The sequence below is a fragment of the Branchiostoma lanceolatum genome, chromosome 16, assembly GCF_035083965.1.
Source record: "Branchiostoma lanceolatum isolate klBraLanc5 chromosome 16, klBraLanc5.hap2, whole genome shotgun sequence".
Lineage (NCBI taxonomy): Eukaryota > Metazoa > Chordata > Leptocardii > Amphioxiformes > Branchiostomatidae > Branchiostoma > Branchiostoma lanceolatum.
In genome coordinates, this window is record NC_089737.1 from 12,369,549 (window position 1) to 12,393,902 (window position 24,354).

Genomic DNA, 24,354 nt, shown 5'->3' on the forward strand with positions numbered 1-24,354 from the left:
AACGCTCTGTTGGCTTCCGCCGCTATCGTTCCCATATTGGGACTTCTCTTTATTCTATATCCTTGCATAAAAAGTGTCATCATTGATACACCTTTCTGTAAGGAACGTGTGAAGAACAGAAGACTAAGAAGCTCAAGACTGACTCTCGCGAGTTCTGCGAACAACGATGACAGCAGTGATGATGACGTCTTCGGACTGTCTGATGAAGAAAGGAACACAAGAGGAGGCAATGGTGCACAAGAAGTGATGACGGTCTCTTGCATCACCACAAAGAGTGGTGACGTAGAGGAACAAGCGACATTGGATAATGAGCAAGTGAAAGAAAAGAAAGTTGCGATGTCGACCAACATGGGACGTAGTGAAAGCTCTGACGGAAAATATCCGAATGAAACCTCAGAGAAAGGCAAGATGGCGGCTGTCAATGTCGTCAAGAGCGCACCTTCAACAATTTATGACCTTTCCCAAGGTCGAGAAGAAACTGAAATGATAGTGAGCATTAATTCCAAAAATAACATCGACTAATCCAGTGTCAGTGACTCAGCAACTTTACTGTATTGATTTAGAGCTACCAGCAGTCTATTGAACGCAGGTAACTAGCTCTATGTGAGATGCCATGACCAATATGGGATTACCAGTATGACTGTGACGTTATTTGCTTGACGTATATACATGTACGTGCGTGCCCAATTTTCAAGTGAATTTATTGTGGACATGCACTTAAGGATTTAAAGGTTTCCTGAGGCTTCATACATCTAAATTTATTCTGCTGGTTTCTTTGAAGTTTCCTTTACAGTGGCTTAATTAGCACAGCTTTACTCAGTAGGTTGTTTTAAGCCTTGCGAGCTTTTATTACGTCTTCATGTATTGCAATTTATTCTGTCAGTTACTTTGTACTTTCCTTTACAGCGGCTTGAAATGATAATCTATTCAGTCGGTTTCTTTGTATGTTTCTTAACAGCGGCTTCAAGCATCTAAATTTATTCGGTCACTTCTTTTATATCCTTCGCAGGTAGTAAACATTCAGGAGCTTTAAGAGGACTAAGTACAAATTGCAGACTCTACGCCGGCAGCGTTAGAAAATAACGTTACTCCATATGTATTAGTATAGGATTGCGTTGTGATGTACACTCTATTACAGAGATATCAAAGGACGTTTTCCCCGTTATTTGTAAGTAAAGCTTATGGGATTTATGAAATGTACGGTTCTGTATTGCTTTTAAAGCTCTGGAGAACAGTCAAGGACAGTTAGGTGGTTTGGCTACTAAGCTGACACTGTTACAGTGCGTTTCAATGGAGATAAAGCCACACGCACTGTTTTATTCCTTTTTCTTTTCACCCTGGCGTAATGTATAGAAATTCCCAACTTTTAAGTCTCCAAATAAAAACATTATCCAACAGAACATTAAAAAACATTAACGGCTCTTGTGCAAATGTGCAGATGTAGGTACATTGGCGCACCAAATCCGTGTGTGTTTTTAATTTTTTGCACACTTTTATTTGCACACAGATTAGCCAAAGAGGCCCAGTGGGCATCACTCCACCGTCATGGCAGGAATACCTTTCCCAAGGGCACAACATCAGGGCATGGCGAGTATCAAACCCGGGACCTATTGGTTCTGAGCCCAATACTCTGACCATTATGCAACACTGATGCCCAACAGTATATTGGACAGAATAGAAGGACATTTTCATAAAGCTTGCTACTATGCTTTTATTCTTACTGCAAAGAAACATACCATGGGACACAATGCCCCATCATAGTATTGTTACACATAATGATATCACGAAATAGGAAGATACACAAACCCCACTGTTTACCATATTTATAATTGTATACCTCCTACACTTACCACTAATAAAGGTATCAAATTCAGTTATTATTCATAGATTATTCTAGTCTACAAACATTGTATGTGATTACACTTCAATACGACTGTTAAGAATTTGTATAGTTAGTAAAATATTATACATGGTATGAGGATTGGAATGGTACATCTAGTACAGTTCTACAGATACTGTAAACATGGTACATACACATGCACAATTCGTCAGTGTACAGTTTTCACCACTGCACACATTTCCAAAGCCTTCTTTCATTCTGTCGGACTTCTAATATCAGCAATGAAATAGGTGGGGACTTTTTGACACAACATGTTGATTCAACTTCTTCTCCTCTTTTCTTAACCAAGAAAAATGCAAACAAAGCTTTTTTAACACAACAAAATGCTTGCAAAGCTTTCAACCTCGGGAAGACAGGACATGATTACAACTTTAGAAGTTTCTCCTGTCACTAATATTATTATTATTGTACATAAGCATATTTTCATCAAACTAGAAATAGCCTTAGCTGAAGTTTCTGATCTCCTTTCTTGTAGAGAATCACATCATTCACAACATTTCTTCCAGCTATGGTAAAGAATAAGTAAAGGTCCCATAGTCTTTTCGAAGAGGTTGGGGCAATGGGTTGTTGTCCACTGTGTCTTAGGCATGGGATCGGAAGGCGGAGCCCATTACTTTCCTTCCATTGCCTTTTATACCTCCCCAACCAAGCTCTATATCCTGTCTCTCTAAGTCTGACCACAGCAATACTACAGATAAGACATTCTCATTCATTTAGGGTCCACTGATCAAGAAAAGCTCTCTTAACGTTCAGTCTAACAACTACAACTACCCTCTATCTGTCCTTCCTCTGACTGACAAGAAGAAAAAGTCAAAGAAGCTATCAGAAGCCTGAGATGATTCTTGCTGTGTTTAGAAGCCCCCCTTATTGAGGACGTAGTGTCTCTTGGGGTACTGTCTCCAGAACAGACTGGATCCTCTCTTCAACTGACCCTGGAATATACAGTGGTTTACAATGTTAGCCAGGATATCTTATGTTTGCATCATGGAACATTAGATAAATGGATCATGATACCGTGTGAAATTGTTTCAAGTTCAAAGTTCAACTAGCCAAATAGGAAAACAAAGGAGTAGCCCAAGCTGGATGACAAAGACAAAACCCTATCTGTAACCTCCATTAACATTTATTCATGTTAGCCAGGATATCTTATGTTTGCATCATGGAACATTACAAATGTAGATAAATGGATCATGATACCGTGTGAAATTGTTTCAAGTTCAAAGTTTGACTAGCCAAATAGGAAAACAAAGGAGTAGCCCAAGCTGGATGACAAACACAAAACCCTATCTGTAACCTCCATTAACATTTATCTGGCAAGTTTCATATTTCTACTGTTTATGAATGTTTGAGAGATGTCTAGCAGCCACAGATATATACTGGGGATGTTACCTTGTATTGGAGATCTCCTTAGACACATATTTTCAGGGTAGAAGTCATAGGGAAATCTTTATTGACACAACAAAAGTACAGAGACATATGTGACCTGGTGGAGCTATCTCAGTCAACGTTACTGCGAACTGTACTTACCATTCTGTCCAGGTGTTTCCAGCAGTCGTTCCAGTCTGTGTACAGAGGCATGTTGGGGTGTTGCCCCGCAGCAAGACTGGAAAATAGACACATTGGGGGAATCTTTACTCTTGAAGGGACATTCATGTATGATGTAGCCTTTAAATGCAAAATTCTAGTCTAGTCCACTACTTTCGTTACACACTGTTTACATGTTCTGCCATGAACTGGTAGCTTTCTGTATCTCCGTTTCTGTATTTCCAACGGCAGCGCACTATTTCTTCTCTTACATATTGCCACACGCTGGTCAAAGTCATTATGGTACAGTATGTCTTAAATCGCTACATGTAATCAGTCAATAGAAGAAGTTTGTACCAACCCTGAGCCAGTGACAGCCATACAGTTGGCCACCAGAGTGAAGGGGTAGGTCACCATGTTGGCCAGGAACCCAGTGATGGCTTGGGAGTAACTCTTAAACTCACTTACATTAGTCAGCTACAGGGGAGCGAAGGACAAAAAAAAGATGTCAGAATTCATTAATGGGTAACGCATGCTGAAAAACACTGGTGTTAATAAACTGTCATACATAATTCTATAAGGATACCATATTGAAGTTTCAAGTACACTGTATACCTGAATCACATCATTGAATGTTTTCTCAGTGGATTTCTATGAGCCCACCCTTACCAATCATAGTTATCTGTCTGAAAGCTATTTAGCAATTTTCAGACGAAGACACACATATTTGCATTGATAAAGTTTCTTTCGCCACACAGTTACTAGTCCATTTCATTTTGATTGAGACCGTCATACATTTTTATCACTAGTTCTTTTGTATCCAAAATGACTTTAGTATATTTTTTTCCATCCGTTAAATTTAATTCCCACAAACATAAAGGCAGTTACAGTATATTCTCTCTACTGCTATTACGTTCAAAACAGTAAAACAGAGAACAAGAATGTATGGAGAACTTACCGATTCATCATTAGGAAGCAGATAGGTGTTGATGAGATGCGCCAGGATGTTACACAGCCACAGGGTGAACACTTCTCCCAACAGCCTTGGGACTAGCCCACTAATGAGAAAAGAAATAAGATTTGTGTCAATATGAAGACAAGAAGGACACATATCAGTGCATCTTGAAGTAACTCTTAAATTTAACCTTTAGCAAACTGAAGTAGCTGTGCAAGGTAACAGTTACTCAAGCAACTGGATAGGTGTTGGAAACGGTCAGATGTTCCAGGTAGCATCCGCTATCTTTTGTCAGTGACTGAACTAGCTATTTGGCTACTAATTTTCTACTGGTTACAGGGTTAGGCAGCAGGACAAAGGTTATACATAACTTGAAATGTTCCGATACCAAAATGTTTTTTACTCTCATTTTGGAGATGTCTCAAGAGCAGAGCTTTACTTTCAATTTTAGTACATGCAAATCTTCACACTTACATGTACTTGGCTCTCCAGGAACACTATGCCCCTGAGGTCAAAGGAATATTTACATACAAATATGTGTGATATTGTTGGATATGCAGATGTACAAACCTAAAGAACCCTGAAATGCCTTCATTGTTCCAGATTTCACTTACTGCAGAAAACGGACCACTGAAAACGGGACAGAAAAACATGTAATGGTCATCACAGTTGGACATAAAGGAAAAAGAAAAGTGATCTCAATCCAGTTTTAGCTCACTGAAGAGCTATTCTTCCACTGGTCATGACAGAGAAGACAGAGGCTATGTACAGTATTTACAGGCTGATTGTACCAGCCAGGATATTCCCCTACTAGTAGCTCTTTTCGACAAGCACAATGAACATTGGACAAAGGCTTAACGTCTTGTCCTAAGGACAGCAACCCTTTCTGGTAGTCTGCATGTCGGGTGAGCAACACAGCCTGGATCTACGCGGCTTCTACTTCCAGAGGCAAGATCGCTTAACTTAACTGGACTACGCACACTACTTAACATGTCAGGAACACTGAAAATACATCAAATCTACACGGAATTAATTTTCAGGTACCTGGCTTAAACCTTACCTAAATGCCAAGCTAAATAAGCTAAAAAGAAGGATAAGACTAAAACAAGCCAGAGATCTTAAGTTACCTGTAAGCAGTTTCTCTTCCAATGAACTGCACCATGCACCTTATAGTAACAACTGGAATGGAGGAGGGCATTTGTTAGACAAGTAGATTTACATACTTTTCATAATGTGCAATTTCATTATATTCAAAAGGAAATAGCTTTATGAAATGATATCAGAATCTTTATAATCATGTCTAGTCTTGCTGAATCAATCTGATTTCAATGCCACAAACTCTCAAATGTCCTGTCAATTAATACCAGCTAGTGAGCTTTTACTTGAGGTATTCCATCTTCATGACATAGGTTGTAGTTTAAAGTATTTATGTCACTTTGTTTTAATCCCCCATTAAAATTCTTCAACCTCACCATGGAAGGGTTGGCTGACCACCACTGCCAGACATCTAGCTGCAGTTTCCTGAGAGGTCTGTAGGGGGAGCAGTGGAGTAGGTTAAGTTCTTTGAACTTCATTCCAAAAGTTAGACCAAATCACCCATAGACGACTCCATGTATAATGTAACTCACATAATATTATTGATAATATTTTTATTTCTAAACGTAGGATAGATTAGCCTTGAAGTACTGTTGTTTGATAGTTATTGCCATCATCATCATCATCATCTATCGGCCTGTCTCAGCCGGGACCAAACAAGAACATACATGGTACCATGTACGATTTATTCATATATTCACTCTCATCATTTCCTGAACTATACTATAGGAAGGACATTATCCTACTGTTTTCACAAACTTCTCTGCAACAGTCCTTAAATCATCTGTGTCCTTGATTGGATCTACAGGGTGGGACGCTCGCATGTGCTGAAAATAAGACAACAGAGAGACATCATGTACATGTAGTTGTTAACCTAACGACAACAATAGCAAAGTTTTCACCTTTTTTCACCTGATTTACCCTTAGACTAAATTCATCTTCATGTGTGTTGTGACATTTGTACTACAAGCTACATGTTAGTCTTTACACAGGGAGCCTTAGAATGCCGCATTTTGAATAAAAACTTTCCAAAACTCAAGAAACCCCCTTCTACACCATCCCCATGCGATTTTTTCCTGGAAAAAACCCTGCCTACCCAGCAGATATAACATCCGTCACTAGTGGTAGCTTAATTCCGTCAGGGTAACTAATTCCACCACCCAGAAAGGATACGTCCAAACAGATCTCCAACCCAACGTCCCCCAGTATAATGCATTCCTGTATATCTAAACTGTGCATACCTGGGGGGTGCTGCACTAGAGATCGCTCAAACCCATTGTTTTTCAAAGTAGTGGATTTATGTAACCCAGCGGATTAATGTTAATGGAGGTTACATACCTCCATGATTCGAGAGTTGACGCTAGTCCCGATGATTCCAGTACAGATCCTGGGCAGCAGCCCTCGATACAGGCCCAGGAACCCGTCCATCTTACGGATGTGTCCCACTGGATGGAGAACACAAGCACTGATCAGTGACATTAGCTTAACACACATATCTGTATCTGTACATATATCTGTATAGTATAAATGGTATTACTGCTTTTCGTTACATCTAGTCTGCACGCTGCAGCTGTATAACCCAAACTCCTTGAGCTGTCCGGGGCTGTACTAGTAATGGCCCCTCCGGGTGCTGCTATAGTATAACTATAAGTGTGATTAAATCAGGCTAACCAGTTTCACAGGCATGTAGTGTCAGTAGTAGCTGGTTATATTATACCGAACAGCCTGTCACACTTAACCTTTGAACATCTAGCTGTAAGCATGATTGTTTAATAGCTATCTAGTGAGGATACTCCTACAGCACACGGTGGCAACGAGTTCTAGTCTACGAATATTACTTCTAGGAAAATACGAATTTTGGAACACCTCAATCCCAGGTTGATAACTCTGGTAAGTTCTCATGTCTGAGTTTCTTGAAATAATCTTAAAGAGGCTCTTTAAAAATAACTTACTGTACTGCAGCAGTCCAGGTAGTATCAGGATGGGCCGGCCAAACAGGTTATTGGTGGCACGAGGCGGGATGGGCTCATGGCCAACCTTAGGGACAAAAAGTACAGACCATTAATTAAGACTTTACCTTTCATTTGTACATACATGTGTATACATGTATCTTAGGGTTCCCGCTTTAAAAGAAAACACAGCGGAATCATTTAAAAGAGTATGAGTCCAGTGTACATGCCACCGTGAACCTGATAGTTGAGAAGGTTTTTCGAATCTAGTGACCATGCTTTTTTCTAGATGTTATATTACAACATAGTACAGTACCACCAGTATATGTTACAACCTAATATGAAGCTAGCACCCAGGGTATTCAGAAACATCTCTCAGCACCAAAAAACAGTCCCAGCTAGTTCAACTAAAACGAAGGACAGTCATAATTCTAAACACGGTGTGACCAAACTCACGTAAGTGGGTGGGGAGGAGGGCAAACCAGATGTCCCCACCCCACTCTTACGACAACATCTCTAGCCAACACCTGACGCTTCTCACCTGGATGAGGACTTTGACGTACGTCATGGGATGTGAGGCGGTGGTGATGCCGATCCCCAGGAGGACGTGGGACCAGTCCAGGTCCGGGGAGGGCCCGGTGACCTCTCCTTCTTCCCCCTCACCGTTTCTTTCTCGCCCGAACGTCGCCATTTTGCTTCCACGCACCGCTACGAAACGCAACTCACATGTGCCGTGTTTCTTAGATATAGAAAGTATTAAAAACAGCAGAATATTCGCCAGCGCTCATAAAACTTTGTAAAAAGATATCACAATGTACGTCAATTTTTATAAAATTGTGCGTTTTTGGTAATAAATGAAGAAATAATTTCAACGATTTACATTTGGCTGCAAACACAATCTGACACTCATTCACCTGTAATGCACACATGACGTCACACGCTGACGTGAACCACCTGCTTTAATACTAGTACACCTGTGCTACCTGTTCACTATTTAGAAAGTCACCTATTATGTTTGTTAGTTTGTTCGCTTGCTTGTTTATTTGTTTGTTGTTTCGCATAAACGGCAAACCACCCCCTCATAGTATAGCAATTCACGGGACCATCTCTACATGCTACTACTCTTACCACCTCTAAACGATGAGAAAACGTTTCCGTCAACCTTGGCTTGACATGTGGCTGCATGGTTAGCGGTGGCAGGACGATGTAAAAAGTCACGAATAGATTGCTATATTTCTAGGGGAATCTATTAGCTTCCGTTCAAACTGAATAACATTAAACTACACAACATAAATCATAACACAAATAATAGCAAGTCGAATATGCTCGTAACATCAGAGGTTTGCAATTTCGAAAACATTTTATTTCAAAAATCCTTTTTCCCTGTTCACGAGCACGTTAACTTTAAAACCAAGACTATGTGCATGTGTTTATACTGACGCACAGGCCAATGCACATTCATAATTGACAATTTATTCACAAATTCGTGCCCACAGGCTATATTGCAAGTGAACAACATCAATGATAGTGTGCATTAAGTATTATGAGAGTGAATACACATGTGATCAGGTATTAAGCAATAAAGATTGAACTGTATTACTAATACGGGGTTTAACTTCTTATCCTTCTCCCTGCTGCCTAACTCCGCAACCAATGGGGAATTGGGTGCCAAACGGCTACTTCAGTGTGCTAAAGGTTAATCATGTTATGATATCGCCGACCACAAAACAGTTATACCCCAGATGACGCAGTATCACCCAGAGTGCATACTACACCTTGTTCTCAATGTCACATCACAGTTTCAAGGGTATCGGGTCAGGGAAATGTTGTTTTCATCACAGCCGTTATACGAGCTACAGTAATGGATACCATTAACAACGTATTTGTCAGAGAAATTCTACACTTTATGAAACAAAACAAAACTCTAAACGGCACGCATCTTGGTGCAAGATTTGTTAGATACACAAAATCCTCGAAATAATTTTAGGGGAACTGTTTCGCAAAATCACTCATTCAATCATCGTTGCGTCTTATTCATCTCACTATTTCTGCCGCTTTGCATCCTGCAACAAAACTGGCCAGTCCGTCGCTTAGGAACAAGACAACACTGTCAGCTATTTAAAAAAATCGGTTTCGTAGTCAAGCAACGTAAGACAAAAAATACACATTAGAATCAGCTATTCAATGAATACAATAGATACCGAAACCTCAGTCTCTGTTCTTCCTTAGGTTTCTGCCGTTTATCTTCAACATTCTTCTGTCACTTTCATCCATTTGTTTGGGTCTTTCTGTTGCATGGTCTATGTAACAAAGGGATGCAATTCATAAGGCGTAAAGCAATAAAGGTGACTAACTGGCTCATAGTTGTCAGTGAAGCAGCGCTGCGTCAAAAAATTGATGGTGGATTGAGTCCGTAGCGTAGAGAAATCGGAGAATAGTGGCGGTGTGGGTGATGTCCTTAGTGCTGAAATGGGGGTCTCTTACCCCGGCCATGCGGGGTTAACGTCGTCTCGATGAAGAGTTCGTGCCCTTATCAGATAAATTCTACGCTTTCAACTCTCAAATGCACGTATCGTTGGGCAAAATCTCTACTGAAGATGAAAGCAGAAATCCTAGGAAAAATTTCAAAGGTCATGTTTCTCAAAACCAGTTAGTCTACCACATATGTACACGCCACTACAGTATTTCGTTTCCGTGTAAAGTAACGTGGGAGGAATATGGTAGAGTAGCAACAATTATTCAATAGAGAGGAGTTTAGTCTCCATATGCGAAATGCCACATGTACAAAAAGCTGGTGATGAGATGCTTTGTTTGGCGGCTTGTAAGTCTACGGCAGAGGTTCGCTTATCCCAGTCCGATTTGTAGTCGGCTCGGGTTGAATCCGGTTGTTGATTTTGGGGAATACTTCCCTCAAAGCTTTCCTAAAATGAGTTTGATTAAGGCTGTAGAAAACGGAGTCAATAATGGATGACAAAGTGAGGGCTACAAGAAGAGACACCCTTCTTGCAACGAGAACGGCATAGGAGGCCTCTTTTCCCGCTACGTTAGCTAACCGTATGGTAACGAAACACGCGGTATTGGCTAATACGAACACCAGTACAACAGCGAACGAAGGCGCAAGTGTACGGAAAGCGCGGGTCTCATGAAGTGACGATTCTCGTCCCGATCTTGCTGCCGTCTTGCTTCCCTTAAGACTCGGTGATACATGAATCCAATCGTTAAAAGGACAGTACCTGATATGAGCATTGTTGCCGCCATAGTCAGCACCAAAGAAACGTTGGACGTTGAAATTGAGAGAGGTCCGCATGCGTCGATGTACAGCACTTCTTCTGCTGTCTTGGTGTTGTCATCGGCACCTACAACCACCGTTACAACCGACAAACACAGACTGATAGCCCGAGAGATAGGCACAGCGACACTCACACGTTTAGCTGTGACGTTGTCGTTGTAGTGCAGTGGGTGGATGGTGAAGAAATACACATCTGCAGCTATCAGGAGGTATGCAAACGTCTTGGACAAAAAAACGAAGGTTGCAAAAACTGCCTCTGCCCTGCACAAATTGATGCTCGTAGCGTTGTAGCCCTGTCCTATATTGTAGATGACAGTAGGGACGTAAACACCGGTAAGAAGGATATCGTCTACAGCTAGATTACAGCGGAGGTAGTGACACGGTTTCTGCAGGTATTCCTTCATACACACCAGTACAATGACCAACAGTCCGCAAAACACCGAAAGAACGACGCTGATGACAAGATACGACACCTGGAGTCCCCGAGCGACAGGATTTTCCGTGCCGAAAATCAGAAAATTGGACACGTTGTTGCTCATCTTGCTATCAGGTAGAAACCCTGCCTTGACTCAACAATGACTTGTCATCATCAATGGTACATGTTGTACCCGTCTGGCGCAAGAGCTGCTCCCAAGAACGTTCTGACGAAAGGGCCGTAGTTTAAACTTATACTACCTCGACCGGGATGAATGCAAGAAGAATGATCTCAGTAGTTAATGTTCCCTACATACTTTACATAAGCTGATCAATCAACCATGTACTTAGACTTAACCTTTCGCACTCTGAAGTAGGCTTTTGGCACCCTATTTCGTTTTGGTTACAGAGTTAGGCAGCAGGAAGAAGGTTAAAGATATAGTCATCACATAACAGTATAGAGTACACCGCAGCCATTGCCGATACAGACCCATGGACTCACCTATCACCGACGTGTGTTGTCTAAACACATTGGAGTAAAGCTGTCAAACAATCATGACGCAAATCGCAAAGTTTGCCGGAACACAATCTCTACCCTGACTTATACATGTATATATGTATGTATGACCAAAGTATCTTCCATCGAGCATATATTGTTATGTAAAATGCAATACCGAATTCGAATAAGCAACTCGCCCGTGGCCTGACACTTTCACGGTACCACACACAGAAGCAAAGAGTCTTCTTTAACGTTAATGTATCAGATTTCAAAATTTATTTTCAAAACCTCTATGTACATTTGACTTAAACTCACACTCATGTTTTCATAATTACAATGTTCATGATGCATACATCGTTCATTAATGATAGGTCTAAGATCTTTATCTTTGTCCATGTATTTGTCTTTGTTGATAAAAGCAATATGGAGCTATTGAGTAAGCCGTATATCATTTACAGTTAATTATTTTTCATACAGGTGTTGTACAAATATCACAAATACTAATGGTTCAATATTTGACATACAGAGAATAAAATTATGTACATTATATTAATCCATCTTCTTCAAACTTTCAAATTCTTCTTAAATAGAAATATGCACTATGAATATATGCTGATTTTAGAAGAGCCGGAGAGCACGGTAACTATAGATGTATAGTACAACGGTACGAGATGGTATTTTTTCCAGCTGTCTGAAGCATGTGAAGAATTACATACAATTAAGTAAGACCGCATAATCTTTTGACATGTATTTATACCAACTCACACATCAGAACTAAAAGCAACAGTCAATCCAGCAATAAAAAGTATTAGCTGAATTCAAATCTCAGTTAACATGTCAATCAGAAACGCAACCTAAATACTGACGTGACAAACAGATCGATTTTTCCAACTTGTTTACGGTTCAATTGCTTCACTCACGCAGTATTTTCTACGTCTTGTTAATTCTCTATAACATATTTTAAACGAAGGGGATCGCCTTGAATCTGACAGAAAAAAATACGCATTAAGATAAATTTGATTGAATAGTTAGCATGCATTATCATATCAAATTGGAAACCTACTGCGCATGTCCCAACATGGCCGGTCTGCTTCACTTGCAGAAACAGTCTATAACAATCTTATTCAGTTATTGAATGAAAAACCTGTCAACTTGAACATGTTCTTAGAAACACGCTTCAACTAAAACGACGAATTCTACCAATATCCCCAGATATTCTCCTGTTACACGCGTAGCGTGGGTAGTTCAGTGGTTAGTGTCTCTGTCGGGATCTGGACCAAAATGTTGGGAGTTCGAATTCCGACTGCAGCTGTTGTCGCTCACCCGACATACACGCTACCGGAAAGGGCCAGAGTCCTTAGGACAGGACTTAAAGCCGTGGTCAAAGAGAGCTATGGGCATTTACCCTATTTACATGTACACTGTGGAAGAATAGCTATCAGTTTCACAAGACTCTAATCCAGATGTTCGAGAGGAATCTGAATCAGCCCTGTCACACAATACGCCAGCCTGCCCCCTTCTTACACATCCACCTCTGGTAGTCCATGCTCCTCCGTTGGAACACTGTGATGAGCCACTTGAAGTTGTGCCTGAGCTGCATGATGCTGACCGTTGAAAATGGGGATGACCTCCCCCATAGCCCGCCTGAAGTCCGCCTTCTTCAGGCTGTATACGACAGAGTCCGTGATGTATGACAGGCTGAGGTTCAGTAGCAGGGCGACTCTTCGCGCGGCGGACAGGTAGACGCTGGCCCCCTCGGCCTGAGCCGCACGTGCGAAGATGAAGGACACTATGGCCGTACCCACGAACACCAGGACCACGGTGAAGTGAGGCGCGAGAGCTCGGAAGGCCTGGGTCTCGTGAAGCTGGAGATGGCGGTTCTCATCTCGGTCCTGCTGCTGCCTCGCCTCCTGCAGTACGCGGTAGTACAGGAACCCCACCGCCAAGACGACGAACACTGCGATCGGTACGACCACAATCAGTATGGCCAACACGGTATTCCTGGGACTGGAGTCGTTTCCCGGCAAGCAGACGAGGACATCGGAGGCATCGCGGACATTGCCGGAGCCACCCACGGCAATGGACGTCGTGGCAACGGCGAAGGTCAAGACTCTGGCTGCAGTGACGGCCAAGACCACGCGTCGTGTCGTCACCTTGTCGTTGTAGTGTAGGGGGTGGATGACGAAGTAGTACACGTCCATGGCCATGAGGAGGTACGTACAGGTCTTGGACAACAGCACGCCGAGTGTGAATGCTCCTTCTAGCCTGCATAGCGTGAAACTTGCGGAGTTGTACCCCTGGCTGATGTTGTGGATAACAGTTGGGACACACAGGCCGGTGAAGAGGACGTCGTCCACGGCTAGATTGCAGCGGAGGTAATGGCAAGGTTTCTGCAGGTATTCCTTCTTCCACACCAAGACAATGACCAGCAGTCCACAAACCACCGACAAGGCGACAATGATGACGAGATACGCTATCTGGAAGCCTCTGGATAAAGGGTCTTCCGTGCCAAAAATCTGGTTATCAGACATGTTTGCGGCAACCGTTTAACCAAGATGATGAGCCTCTTATGACGGCCTGTCATATTTGGAGGCAATAAAACTCATCGTAGGTGATGGGAAATCACTCTTGGCTGACTTAACAAAGGGAAATATCTGGCGCGTTATCATAGTTGGTTTGTTCATGAATTCGCCAGTAGATAAGCATTATTACATCGAAATCATATAAATCCCTGACATTTTTGTCTCCAAGCAACGTTGTCGTCATCAGCAGCTGCGGCCGTACGGCGAAGCACTTAAAGGCCTATGGCAGAAATGTTGTGTTTCCGGTTATCCCAACGATACAAGCAGAAATCTGCCAACATTACCCTTTTTTGTTTGATCATCGCTTGCAAGGAGTAGAAAATGTTGGTTCTCGATATGATGAAGCAGAATTTCAAGTAGTCTTGCAAATTTTCTTACAGACTTTGTCTATTTCACAATCTGTTAACTGCTTAAGGCTTTAAACAGTTGATGTAAGAATTTGTAGTAAAACATTGTACTTCTTTGTACAGTTTATTGATATACTTGTGCCTGTACAAGGTACTAAAGTATACATGTATAATTACAATATGATGTTCAAAATACCAGTGTCCTGATGCATTTCAGGACACATTGGCCGAAATCTATAAACGTTAAGATAGAATCCCTACCTATCGACCGATGATCGAAAACACAACATTGATTTCCTTGGCCTAACCTGGTCGCCAGTTCCTCCCAGGGCTGCAGACTGAATTCCCTCGGCGCTGTGAGCTTCCATCCCCGCCTGGTCAACTCAACCCATCCCGGTGATTTTTGCCCGTAGATATTAACAGCCCTTCCTCAGGGGGGCTGGGACAAAATTTCCTCGGGAACATGTTGGCCCTAGTTCCGAAGAGCTGGCCAGTGTGGGCCCTGGCAATGGTATGGAACTCAGCGTTATATGTACCGGCCTCTACCACCTAGACATTCGCACGACTCAGTTCTCAAGAGATCTCTGTCGTGACTTACTTTCTATTCGTATTGACCCACTAAGCGTCTCTAAATACCCCTGATATCTATTCGTGCAGTAATCCTATTACTCTTAACACGAGATGATTATATACTTGACGTCAAACTCAACCTCGTTACATCCCCATTACACTAACAGCACGCAGGTGTTTTTTTTACTTAATATCCACCAAGTTCATGTAACAAGGCAGAATGGCAATTTTAAGTTCAGCGTTACAGGGAACAGGACTGAAATAGCATCTCTTCTTCTAGCCAGAAATGTCATGCTCAAAATAAGCTCGATCTATTGAGAGTATGGACTATAAACTGACCCAAATAACCGAAGCTAGGGGTTAGGATAGCAGAACGATCGGGATTATCCCTTTTACCCCACTTTTGGTACCATCTACGGGAAGTTTAAAAGGCAATCCCAAAAGACCCACAGGAAATCGCTCCTGTGCAAAATATCAAAGGACTATTTCAAGCTCAGGGACACTTGAGCAGGACTGAAACAGCATCTCGTTGAAACCAGGAAATATCATAGTTGAGACACTTATCCAAAATGATAAGCAGGGTTTACGAAGCCTGCTCAGGAATACTAGTATTCCCTTCGACCTACTTTTTGGTACTATCTACGGAAACTTCAAAAGGCAATCCCCAAGGACCCAACTGGCCAGGGGATCGGTAACATGTACACTGATTTAAAGGATCACAGTGCCATTTTCAGTGACCATAGATGTAGGCTAGTGTCACTACACTGAGTACTGTCATCCATAAACTCAAACTCACTCATAACCACACTGTAAACTAAATTAAAGTACGAAATAACAAGAATTAAACAAGAAACTTTGTTGACGCAACAAAAAAGACAGTGACTTTCGGTCGGTCAACTACAAACTACAAAATAGAAATAAAGATTATGTCTTTGAAATTCTACTTACTAAGCAATATAGGCTAACATGTGTTTACAATAACTTCAAGGTGAAGCTAATCGTGGATTTCAGTATCTTTTCTAAGAACAAAGCCATCTTATATGTATTTACCTATTATAGCTTTATGGGAGTTGTCACAGCTAAATATAAAGTCAAACCTGCTTAAGGGATCTAGTCTCTTGAAATCTGTTGTACTTAAGCAAAGAAATGTCAATAACAGATTACGTATATAGGCATCTAAAGATATTTCCAAATCTACTTATGGGATTGAATCTCATGAAATCTGTTGCAAAGAAATGTGACAAACGTATTACGTAAGATCGTATATCTACGCAATCCATTACAAAGTGGAATTGGCTTGATGAAGGAATGAGTTACACGAGTCTTTTTGTGCCGGCTGTTGGGATTGTGAGACTGAGAGTTAGTTATTTTTCAAGGGCCCTGTGGCCTTGTTGGTGGAACAAGGTCGTGGAGTTGATGATGTATGTGATATTTTGAGGCTAGTGATTACTCAGAATTTTCTGATACGGGGATACACTGAGAACGTTTTGTGCACGACTCGTTCTGCTTTGAAGGGCGTGCGAAATAACTGCGCATTGAGCGGAGTAATCAGGTGACATTAGGTCAAAGGTTATGTTCGCTCCGCCCCCCTCCCACCCCGACGAGAGAACATTGGGATTTCAGATTTGGAGGATTTCTTGGCGCGATTTGACCGTTTTTGCCGACGGCTAACTTCATTTAGACGTTGTCTTATTCAACAACAGGTCAGCAACTAACTATACACTGTAGAGAATTTCTATAAGTGGCACATTTTCGATTTTGTTCGAAGAAGGGAAGGTTTTGGTGTACGCGCGCGTTTGAAGATTTTCATGCTTGTCTTAGCTTGGCACACTTCCAAGATTTTACAAAAATCGGAAGGTTTTACAGTCTTTTAACATTTTTTTCAAGAGAGAATAACGCGTTTTGTCCTGTTTATCGTAACTAAAGTGCAAGGGTTGTATCCTCACGTATGAAAAGAAATTGTACATGTAATTTTCCATATGAGATGCTTGCCCCCCTCCCCCATTCACGACCATGTTTTTTTGCATGCACATACATGTAGAGTAGAGTAGAGTAGAATTTGATGTAGATGTACAGGTAAACAGGCCAATTTCCAAACGAGTTATATCTCTACTAATGTTTAATGTTTACCTACCAACCATTTACTGTGTTGCTTTATCATATCAAATATATTGATAAAGAATTTGATACTTGTATAATAGCTAGTGTGAGGTGTGATGTATGTCTGTACTAGTATATCAGTGATCCAATTAAATCTCTTAACAAATAATATTTATAGTTACATGTTGTATCTATAATCATGAAACTGCTCATATGCCATCCTGGTTTATGTTAACAAAAATATAACAGAACTTTAACATTTCTATCATTCTCTATATACCAAATAAAGGTTTGCAATAGCAAAACCTGTATTGTTTTTACTGGCAACTATAAGCAATGCCATGTTTGTTTATCTATTTGCGGGCGCCATTTTCTCTGTTTGTTTGCTATGTTGTTTGTTCTAAATGACTTGTTGACAAAAAATATTGCTACGAGAACTAACAACAAAAATCTGGAAACACAAACACACAGACACACACAAAGATACACATGCACACACACACACACACACACACACACACACACACACACACACACACACACACACACACACACACACATTTTTCATGGAGATAATTAGGTACTCATGATTGTTGTTTTCATCTTACACAGACCATGTCTCTGAGTCTGAGTGACCTTGCCACCAAGGGTCTTTGTGTAAATGTGTAAGAAGGTTCATGACTTCTAAAATAAAACTTTGAAGGTTTAATATTTTCCCTTATACTTACATGTGTACTTGTGTTCCACAGACCTTGCCACCAAAGGTCTGTGTGGGCTGTGTAAGGAGGTATATCACTTTGAAACTATAGGTTATGAAGGTTTTGATTTTTTTCCTTGTCTCCCTGTGTTCTCCAGACCATGTCGTTGAGTGACCTCGCCACCAAGGGTCTGTGTGGGCTGTGTAAGGAGGTTTCCCTGTCTGTGCTTCCGAGGCTCTACATGGAGGAGATCATGATAGAGCTCGGCCGCCGTAACATCGACGTGCGCGGGGAGGGCGTCAGCAAGGACGACCTTGTCACCATCCTGTTCGAGCTCATGACCTTGGAGTACCGCGAGATCGACAAGATGCAGGGCGTTGAAGAAACGGCCGCGTCGGAAGACGACACACTCAGCCCCCTTCCACAGGAGGAGAGTGAAGCGATCCAGATCGAAGCTGGTGTCCCTTCAACAGAGCCACTCGACGGACAAGAAGTCCACGCGGAAAGCCCTGAGCCCGCAAGTCCGCTCGACGCAGTCTCTGAGCCTGAAGCGGCGGACAACATGCACGAAGTACACACTACATTGGTGGACACTAATGGCAGCTGCTCTTTCCGATACATCACAACGAGTATGGAGCCATTGGAGGACAGTAACAACGAGAGTGTAGCCGTAACAGAAACCTCCATTTCCGAACTGGAAGAAATCATGGATACAAGCACCGATTTGGGTCCTGCAGGAACTACAGACCTTACAGCAGCACAACTCTCGACAGTTACCCCCGCCAAGCCTTCAGCTGTCCAGCCAATAGCTTGTACATCCACAGATAGCGGCCTATTAGGGAATGAAGTCAGGTATGTAGCCTTCATGTATGTAGCCTTCATGTTGATGAAGGTTAGACATCCAGGTATCAAGACATACAAATGTAAATAGTTATTACTCAAACAACTGGATAGATTTTGGAAACGGTCAGACGTTTCAGGTAGCATCCACTACCTTTCTTCAGTAACACTGAGCAAGATCAGTCAGACATTTCAGACAGCATTCACTGTCTTTCGTCAGTGACAAGACAGTCACTGACAAAAGACAGCGGCCAGTCACTGACGAAAGACGGGACAGTCACTGACGAAAGGCCGTGGATGCTGTCTGAAACGTCTGACTAGTACTGTAGTACAGTTTCAAAATTTTATCCAGTAGCTTCAGTAACTATTTTTGGCACATCTCATTACCTGGATTTCTAACCTACAGCAACATATGAATTGATGTGTTGAAACAGCATAGATAAATTTTAGACAGAGAGACAGAGATAAGACAAAATCAAGACAAAGTCGATGTTAATTGTTGTTGCTCCAGGTATGTAGCTGTGAGGCCATCCACCATCATGAATTTGGCATCAACATCTCAAGGGCAGGTTTCCACGACGACGGTTCCCATGGTGACGGTCGTGGTCCCTAGGATGGGACAGGGTGCAGGAGTGAAGGAGGGAGTGATGAAGACAGAAGGAGGGATGGGGGGAGAGGATGATGATGGCAGTAATGAGGACGTCTCACAAGAGGACAAGGAAGCAGCACAGGACCTGGTGTACTTGTCTATCCCAGCCACTGATGTAAGCATATAACTTATCATAACAGAAGAACTTTATTGCACAACAATTGTACACGGTACAATGTATGGCAACAGCTATATAACATATGCATAGTATATGTTTCAAAATTTTAAAGTAATTTTGTTTTAGTACAGAATAGAGGTATAGAATAAAACTTAAAATCCTAATTTCTTAATACAATAATATAAGGAACACAGAAACATCTTGGTAATATGCTACATGTAAGTTGTAATACAGCATGGCTTAGTCATTTTACTGAAATCTGATTTACAAATTTTTATATTTATTAAAGTAGTTAACCATTGTGAAAAACTTGCCCAGAATCAAAAGATACATTTGCATATGAGGATGTCAGCTTGCATACATGTAGTACTTCCACTAACATGCTAAGATTTCACATTAAAAGAAACAGTTAATATAAAGAGATTTACTAATGCAGCATCAGTAATCCCTGAGGTATGCCTACTTACATATCCAGGTGATCAAAACAGTCTTGAGAAGGCCCTGATAAAACTGTATTTTTTATGTTGCGTTCTTATATTTAGTTATTTATTGTCACAAACACCCTTTCCAATGACATTGTGGATATGAGTATAGCATATGAAGAGAATTACACAGTCAGACTGTCAGAATTATATTTGCTTGTTCATTCTTTATTGAAGGACTCCTCATCGCAAGCAATCCTGAAGGAAGAAGGCCAGGCCACAGCTTCACCTTCGGACGAGACCAAGAAGATCCCTGTACGCGACCGGAAGACGAAGCGATATCCGTGTCCGCACTGCACCGAGGTGTACTACATGAAACATCACATGGACGTGCACATCCGCCGGAAACACACGGGGGAGAAACCCTACATGTGTGACAGATGTGGCCTCAGGTACGGACTACTGGTTTTCTTTTGCTGCTATATTTTTCTTTCCTTCCTTCCCCATTTCTTTCTTCCCATATGGGTCTTTCATTCTTTCTTTCAACCATCCAGGTTGTTTGGTGTAACAGCTGCTGCTGGGCCGCGTGCCTGCAAAACTGGTGTGTGACACCGAAGGGCGGTTATACTGGCTACACAGATACAGATCACAATTCTTTGTATCCCTCTTCTGTGGGAAATTGTATGTAATCTTGTAGAGGACAATGTCTGTATATGTACATTTACATCAAATTGAATATGTTTGCTCATGGAATAGGGAGAAGGATATTGACTTGTTGAATATTACAATGTGGAGTTGGCATTTACAGTTTTTGACCCACAACGGGGCTCAAGATATTCTATAACATCTCCTTGGAAGAATTGTAACAACTATTTGTAACTTGACAGTTGTTTGTAATTTTTGAAACACCAATAAGGAGAATGGGATTGGAACCCCTGACCTGTGGTGCTTGTGTTTAGAGTTCTTCTCCCTTTTGTAGGTTCTTTGAGAAGCCCAAGATGGAGGACCACATCCGTACACACACCGGGGAGAAGCCGTTCAAGTGTAAAGTCTGTGGTCGTGCTTTCAAAGGTGGGTGGCTTCCTGTATGAAATAAACCTGTACCTGTTTCATCTGTGCTGTAATCATGTGTTACACCACATTCCTTGAGCCTTTCCAAAAGTTCTTTTGGGTAGAGGTTGCAGGAAATAATTTTGATACGGCATTGAAGGTACCTAGCTTTTGGTACCATCAGTGTTTTATTTTATTGATAGTCAAAGCCAGTGTAAACAGTATGGTATCCAGGCTAGCTAGAAAGTTGCTGACCAGCATTAAGAAATGCTTATTGTTTGTGCTATATGTATTTTCACAAGTTTATACTTATATGTTTTCCTCTCAAAAAGAAAAGAGGTGATATTGATCAATTGGGCATCTATATTGATTTACGCAAAAGACTTATAGATAGCCTCTAGTAACATTTAAGACTTACAAGTAGCAGGCTTTGAGTTTAGTCATTAATATCTGTATCTTTCTATGTGTCAGATGTTAAACTTAAAGATGTTTTCTTCCCTGCTTTTTGCCTTCTGCATAGACTACTCCAACCTAAAGTGGCTAAACGCGCACAAACGTCTACACACTGGAGTGCAGCCATAGAAGTGCAAACAAATACAGAAGCTATGACTCATGAGTTTTAGTATCAGATCAGTAATATCTGTATGTTTATACTCCATGTGTATATGATGTTTTTCTCACTATGTTTTTTTCATCTGTATAGACTATTCCAACCTGAACACACACAGGCGTCTCCACACGGGCGTGCGGCCATACAAGTGTAAGTACTGCAGCTACGCAGCCAACGTGTCCGGGGACCTCGTCAAACACGAGAGAACGCACACTGGAGAGCGACCGTACGCGTGCGAGACCTGTGGCCGTGCCTTCGCCGACAAGTCTGCCTGGAGAAGACACAACAAGATCCACACAGGTGTGTGTGTTTCTTTATCTGTTTGCCCTGGAGAAGACACAATACAATTCAAATGATCCCATTTCAAATCCATTTTCACGTCATCGCGAAAATGGAAAAAAACAACACATAATACAATCTACAACCACTGCTACTGTCAGTCAGTCTATACAGACTAGGCACACACTACACAGCTGAACAAAAAGTGTATTTGTATAAAGACTGTTCCAACTTAGCATATGTAGTCCAGTAGTTAGCGGTCCTGCCTCTGGAACTAAAAGTCGTGAGTTTGATCCCTGCTGTGTCGCTCATTCGGCATGCATGCTACCGGAAAGTGTTTCAGTCCTTTGGACAGGACTTTAAGTCGTGGTGCACTGTTCATTGCGCTTGTCGAAAAGAGCTAGGGGAATTTCCCCGGTACAATGAACCTGTAAAAAGTAAATACTGTACATAGCGTCTGTCTTCTCTCTCATGACCAGTGGAAGAATAGATCTTCCGTGAGCTAAACCAGATCAATATAACTTTCACTTTTTTTTACTTTCCATTTATCCAGGTGAAAAGCCTTTCAGATGTTTCTGTGGCTACTCGACCAGTAGGAAGTGTAACTTCATGACTCACGCCAAGAAACACCCTGGAGTCACGATACTGGAGGGCCAGCACAACGGAGAAGAAGTGGTTTTTGAGCCTGTTGAATCCATGCTTTAGCATCTGGTTCCATGTACATACAAATGTGTGAAATTTGCAATGAAAAATTTCCATGCAGATCTGATATGTGAAATCAGAAACTGTTTTTGGAATCTGTCGAATCCATTCTTTAGCATCTGGTTCTATGTACATACAAATGTGTGAAATTTGCAATAAAAAATTTCCATGCAGATCTGATATGTGAAATCAGAAACTGTTTTTTTTAATCTGTCGAATTCATTCTTTAGCATCCAGTTCCATGTACATACAAATGTGTGAAATTTGCAATAAAAAATTTCCATGCAGTTCTGATATGTGAAATTTTTCATTCCAAATTTCCATGTCCATATACATGTATATGCTGTAGTACCAGGTTCCATGTACTATGTACATACAAATGTGTGAAATTTTCATGTGTACATGCAGATGAGTGAAATATGGAATGAAAAATTTCCCTGCGTCTCTGCTGCAGTATCTGGTTCCAAGTTCATACAAATATGGGAAATTTCCATGCATCCATCCTGTAGTACACAAACCATGAACAAACAAATGTTCATATCCTAAGTACATTTAGATGAATCTGATGCAAAAAATTTGGGACGAGAATTTCCCATTGTTATTGCAAATGTGCAAAATTTGGCATGTGGTATTTTACACAATGCTGTGAATACTTGCTTTGGTATGTTTATTTGAAATAGTATTGTTTTTTCAGGGTTTACAATGTGGGGTTGGCATTTACAGTTTTTGACCCACAACAGGGCTCAAGATAGTCTTCAACATCTCCTTGGAATGACTGTAACAGCTACTGCTAACTTGCACGTTAGTATTCAAAGCCTTTAGCATGGCTACAGCTTGGTAATGTAAACACATTAAAGAGTTGAAGAAAAACTGCTGGTAAGAGCATTTCTCAGGGCAATGTTTCTGAAGACGGTTGAAGGACGGGCAGATATAGTAAAGGAAAGGGTGTTTTTGACAAGGTTACAGCAATGGATGGGAGAAATATAGGATGGAAGACTTGTCTGACTACTGTAGACTTGCTGAAGCCCTGGTTACACATAGACAAACATGGCTCCCGAACACTACCGGTAGCCAACCAAGGTTGGGGGTAGGTCGGGAGCAGTCGATTTTGACTCCCAAACACACCCTGACCACTACAGATTTACTCCCAACCACCAGCCAACCCATTCCAGACCTCCCATTCACAGCTGTATCTTTTGAAAATTTCAAAATCAGCAGCCAAACACCAGCCAACCACACAAGACAAATTAGCTCCTGAACCACTCCCAACCATGGTCGGGGGAAGGTCACGAGGCCATGTTCGGCTATGTGTAGCCAGGGCTTAACTCAAATGACATGTATGATGTATGTTCTTATTTTGTTTGGAAGCTTTGACACTGGTAGTAGCTATGATTCAAATGTGAATGGAAAGTTGTGAGGATTGTTGGATTGTAACTAAATTATTTGAATACAAGTTATGATATGATGTCCAGGCGTCTTAAGGCACAATATCATATTAGTATCAGTTTCTTTGACAACTGTCTTTACAATAGAGGACTAGTGATTGCACACTTGTTTCTACAAAATGATAAAGTTCTGTCCAGTTCTAGCAAACCTATCTTGGCAAGAGATTTACGCAATCAGAAATTGCAGACTTTAATAACGCATTTCTAATCCATGCTGGTTTGCGGCTTTCCCGGTCCCTTGGACAAAATCAGAGATGGTACACTCAACAAGTAAAAGTCGGTGCTGAACCCAATGCAAATCACATTATTTGTCCCAA

The 24,354-nt window shown here is 41.4% G+C and overlaps 3 protein-coding genes across 3 annotated transcripts; 1 reads left to right on the forward strand and 2 right to left on the reverse strand.

Annotated features, from left to right (window-relative positions):
- Positions 1 to 2,613: 2,613 nt before the first annotated feature.
- LOC136421699 (mitochondrial carrier homolog 2-like) lies at positions 2,614 to 8,145 on the reverse strand. Its single transcript, XM_066409182.1, has 11 exons — positions 7,965 to 8,145; positions 7,427 to 7,511; positions 6,813 to 6,919; positions 6,221 to 6,301; positions 5,852 to 5,909; positions 5,507 to 5,558; positions 4,950 to 5,009; positions 4,383 to 4,482; positions 3,786 to 3,901; positions 3,428 to 3,503; positions 2,614 to 2,832 (listed from the first exon to the last, which is right to left on the reverse strand). Exons 1-11 carry the CDS (start codon positions 8,112 to 8,114, stop codon positions 2,752 to 2,754), a joined length of 966 nt encoding a protein of 321 aa, XP_066265279.1. The 5' UTR covers positions 8,115 to 8,145; the 3' UTR covers positions 2,614 to 2,751.
- Positions 8,146 to 13,145: 5,000 nt separating this feature from the next.
- Positions 13,146 to 14,156, reverse strand: LOC136421462 (olfactory receptor 2D2-like). Its single transcript, XM_066408788.1, has one exon. It carries the CDS (start codon positions 14,154 to 14,156, stop codon positions 13,146 to 13,148), a length of 1,011 nt encoding a protein of 336 aa, XP_066264885.1.
- A 2,541-nt stretch (positions 14,157 to 16,697) lies between these two features.
- On the forward strand, positions 16,698 to 23,591 carry LOC136421760 (uncharacterized). Its single transcript, XM_066409276.1, has 7 exons — positions 16,698 to 16,827; positions 18,080 to 18,774; positions 19,274 to 19,526; positions 20,189 to 20,403; positions 20,931 to 21,022; positions 21,705 to 21,911; positions 22,444 to 23,591. Exons 2-7 carry the CDS (start codon positions 18,083 to 18,085, stop codon positions 22,593 to 22,595), a joined length of 1,611 nt encoding a protein of 536 aa, XP_066265373.1. The 5' UTR covers positions 16,698 to 16,827; positions 18,080 to 18,082; the 3' UTR covers positions 22,596 to 23,591.
- Positions 23,592 to 24,354: the final 763 nt, after the last annotated feature.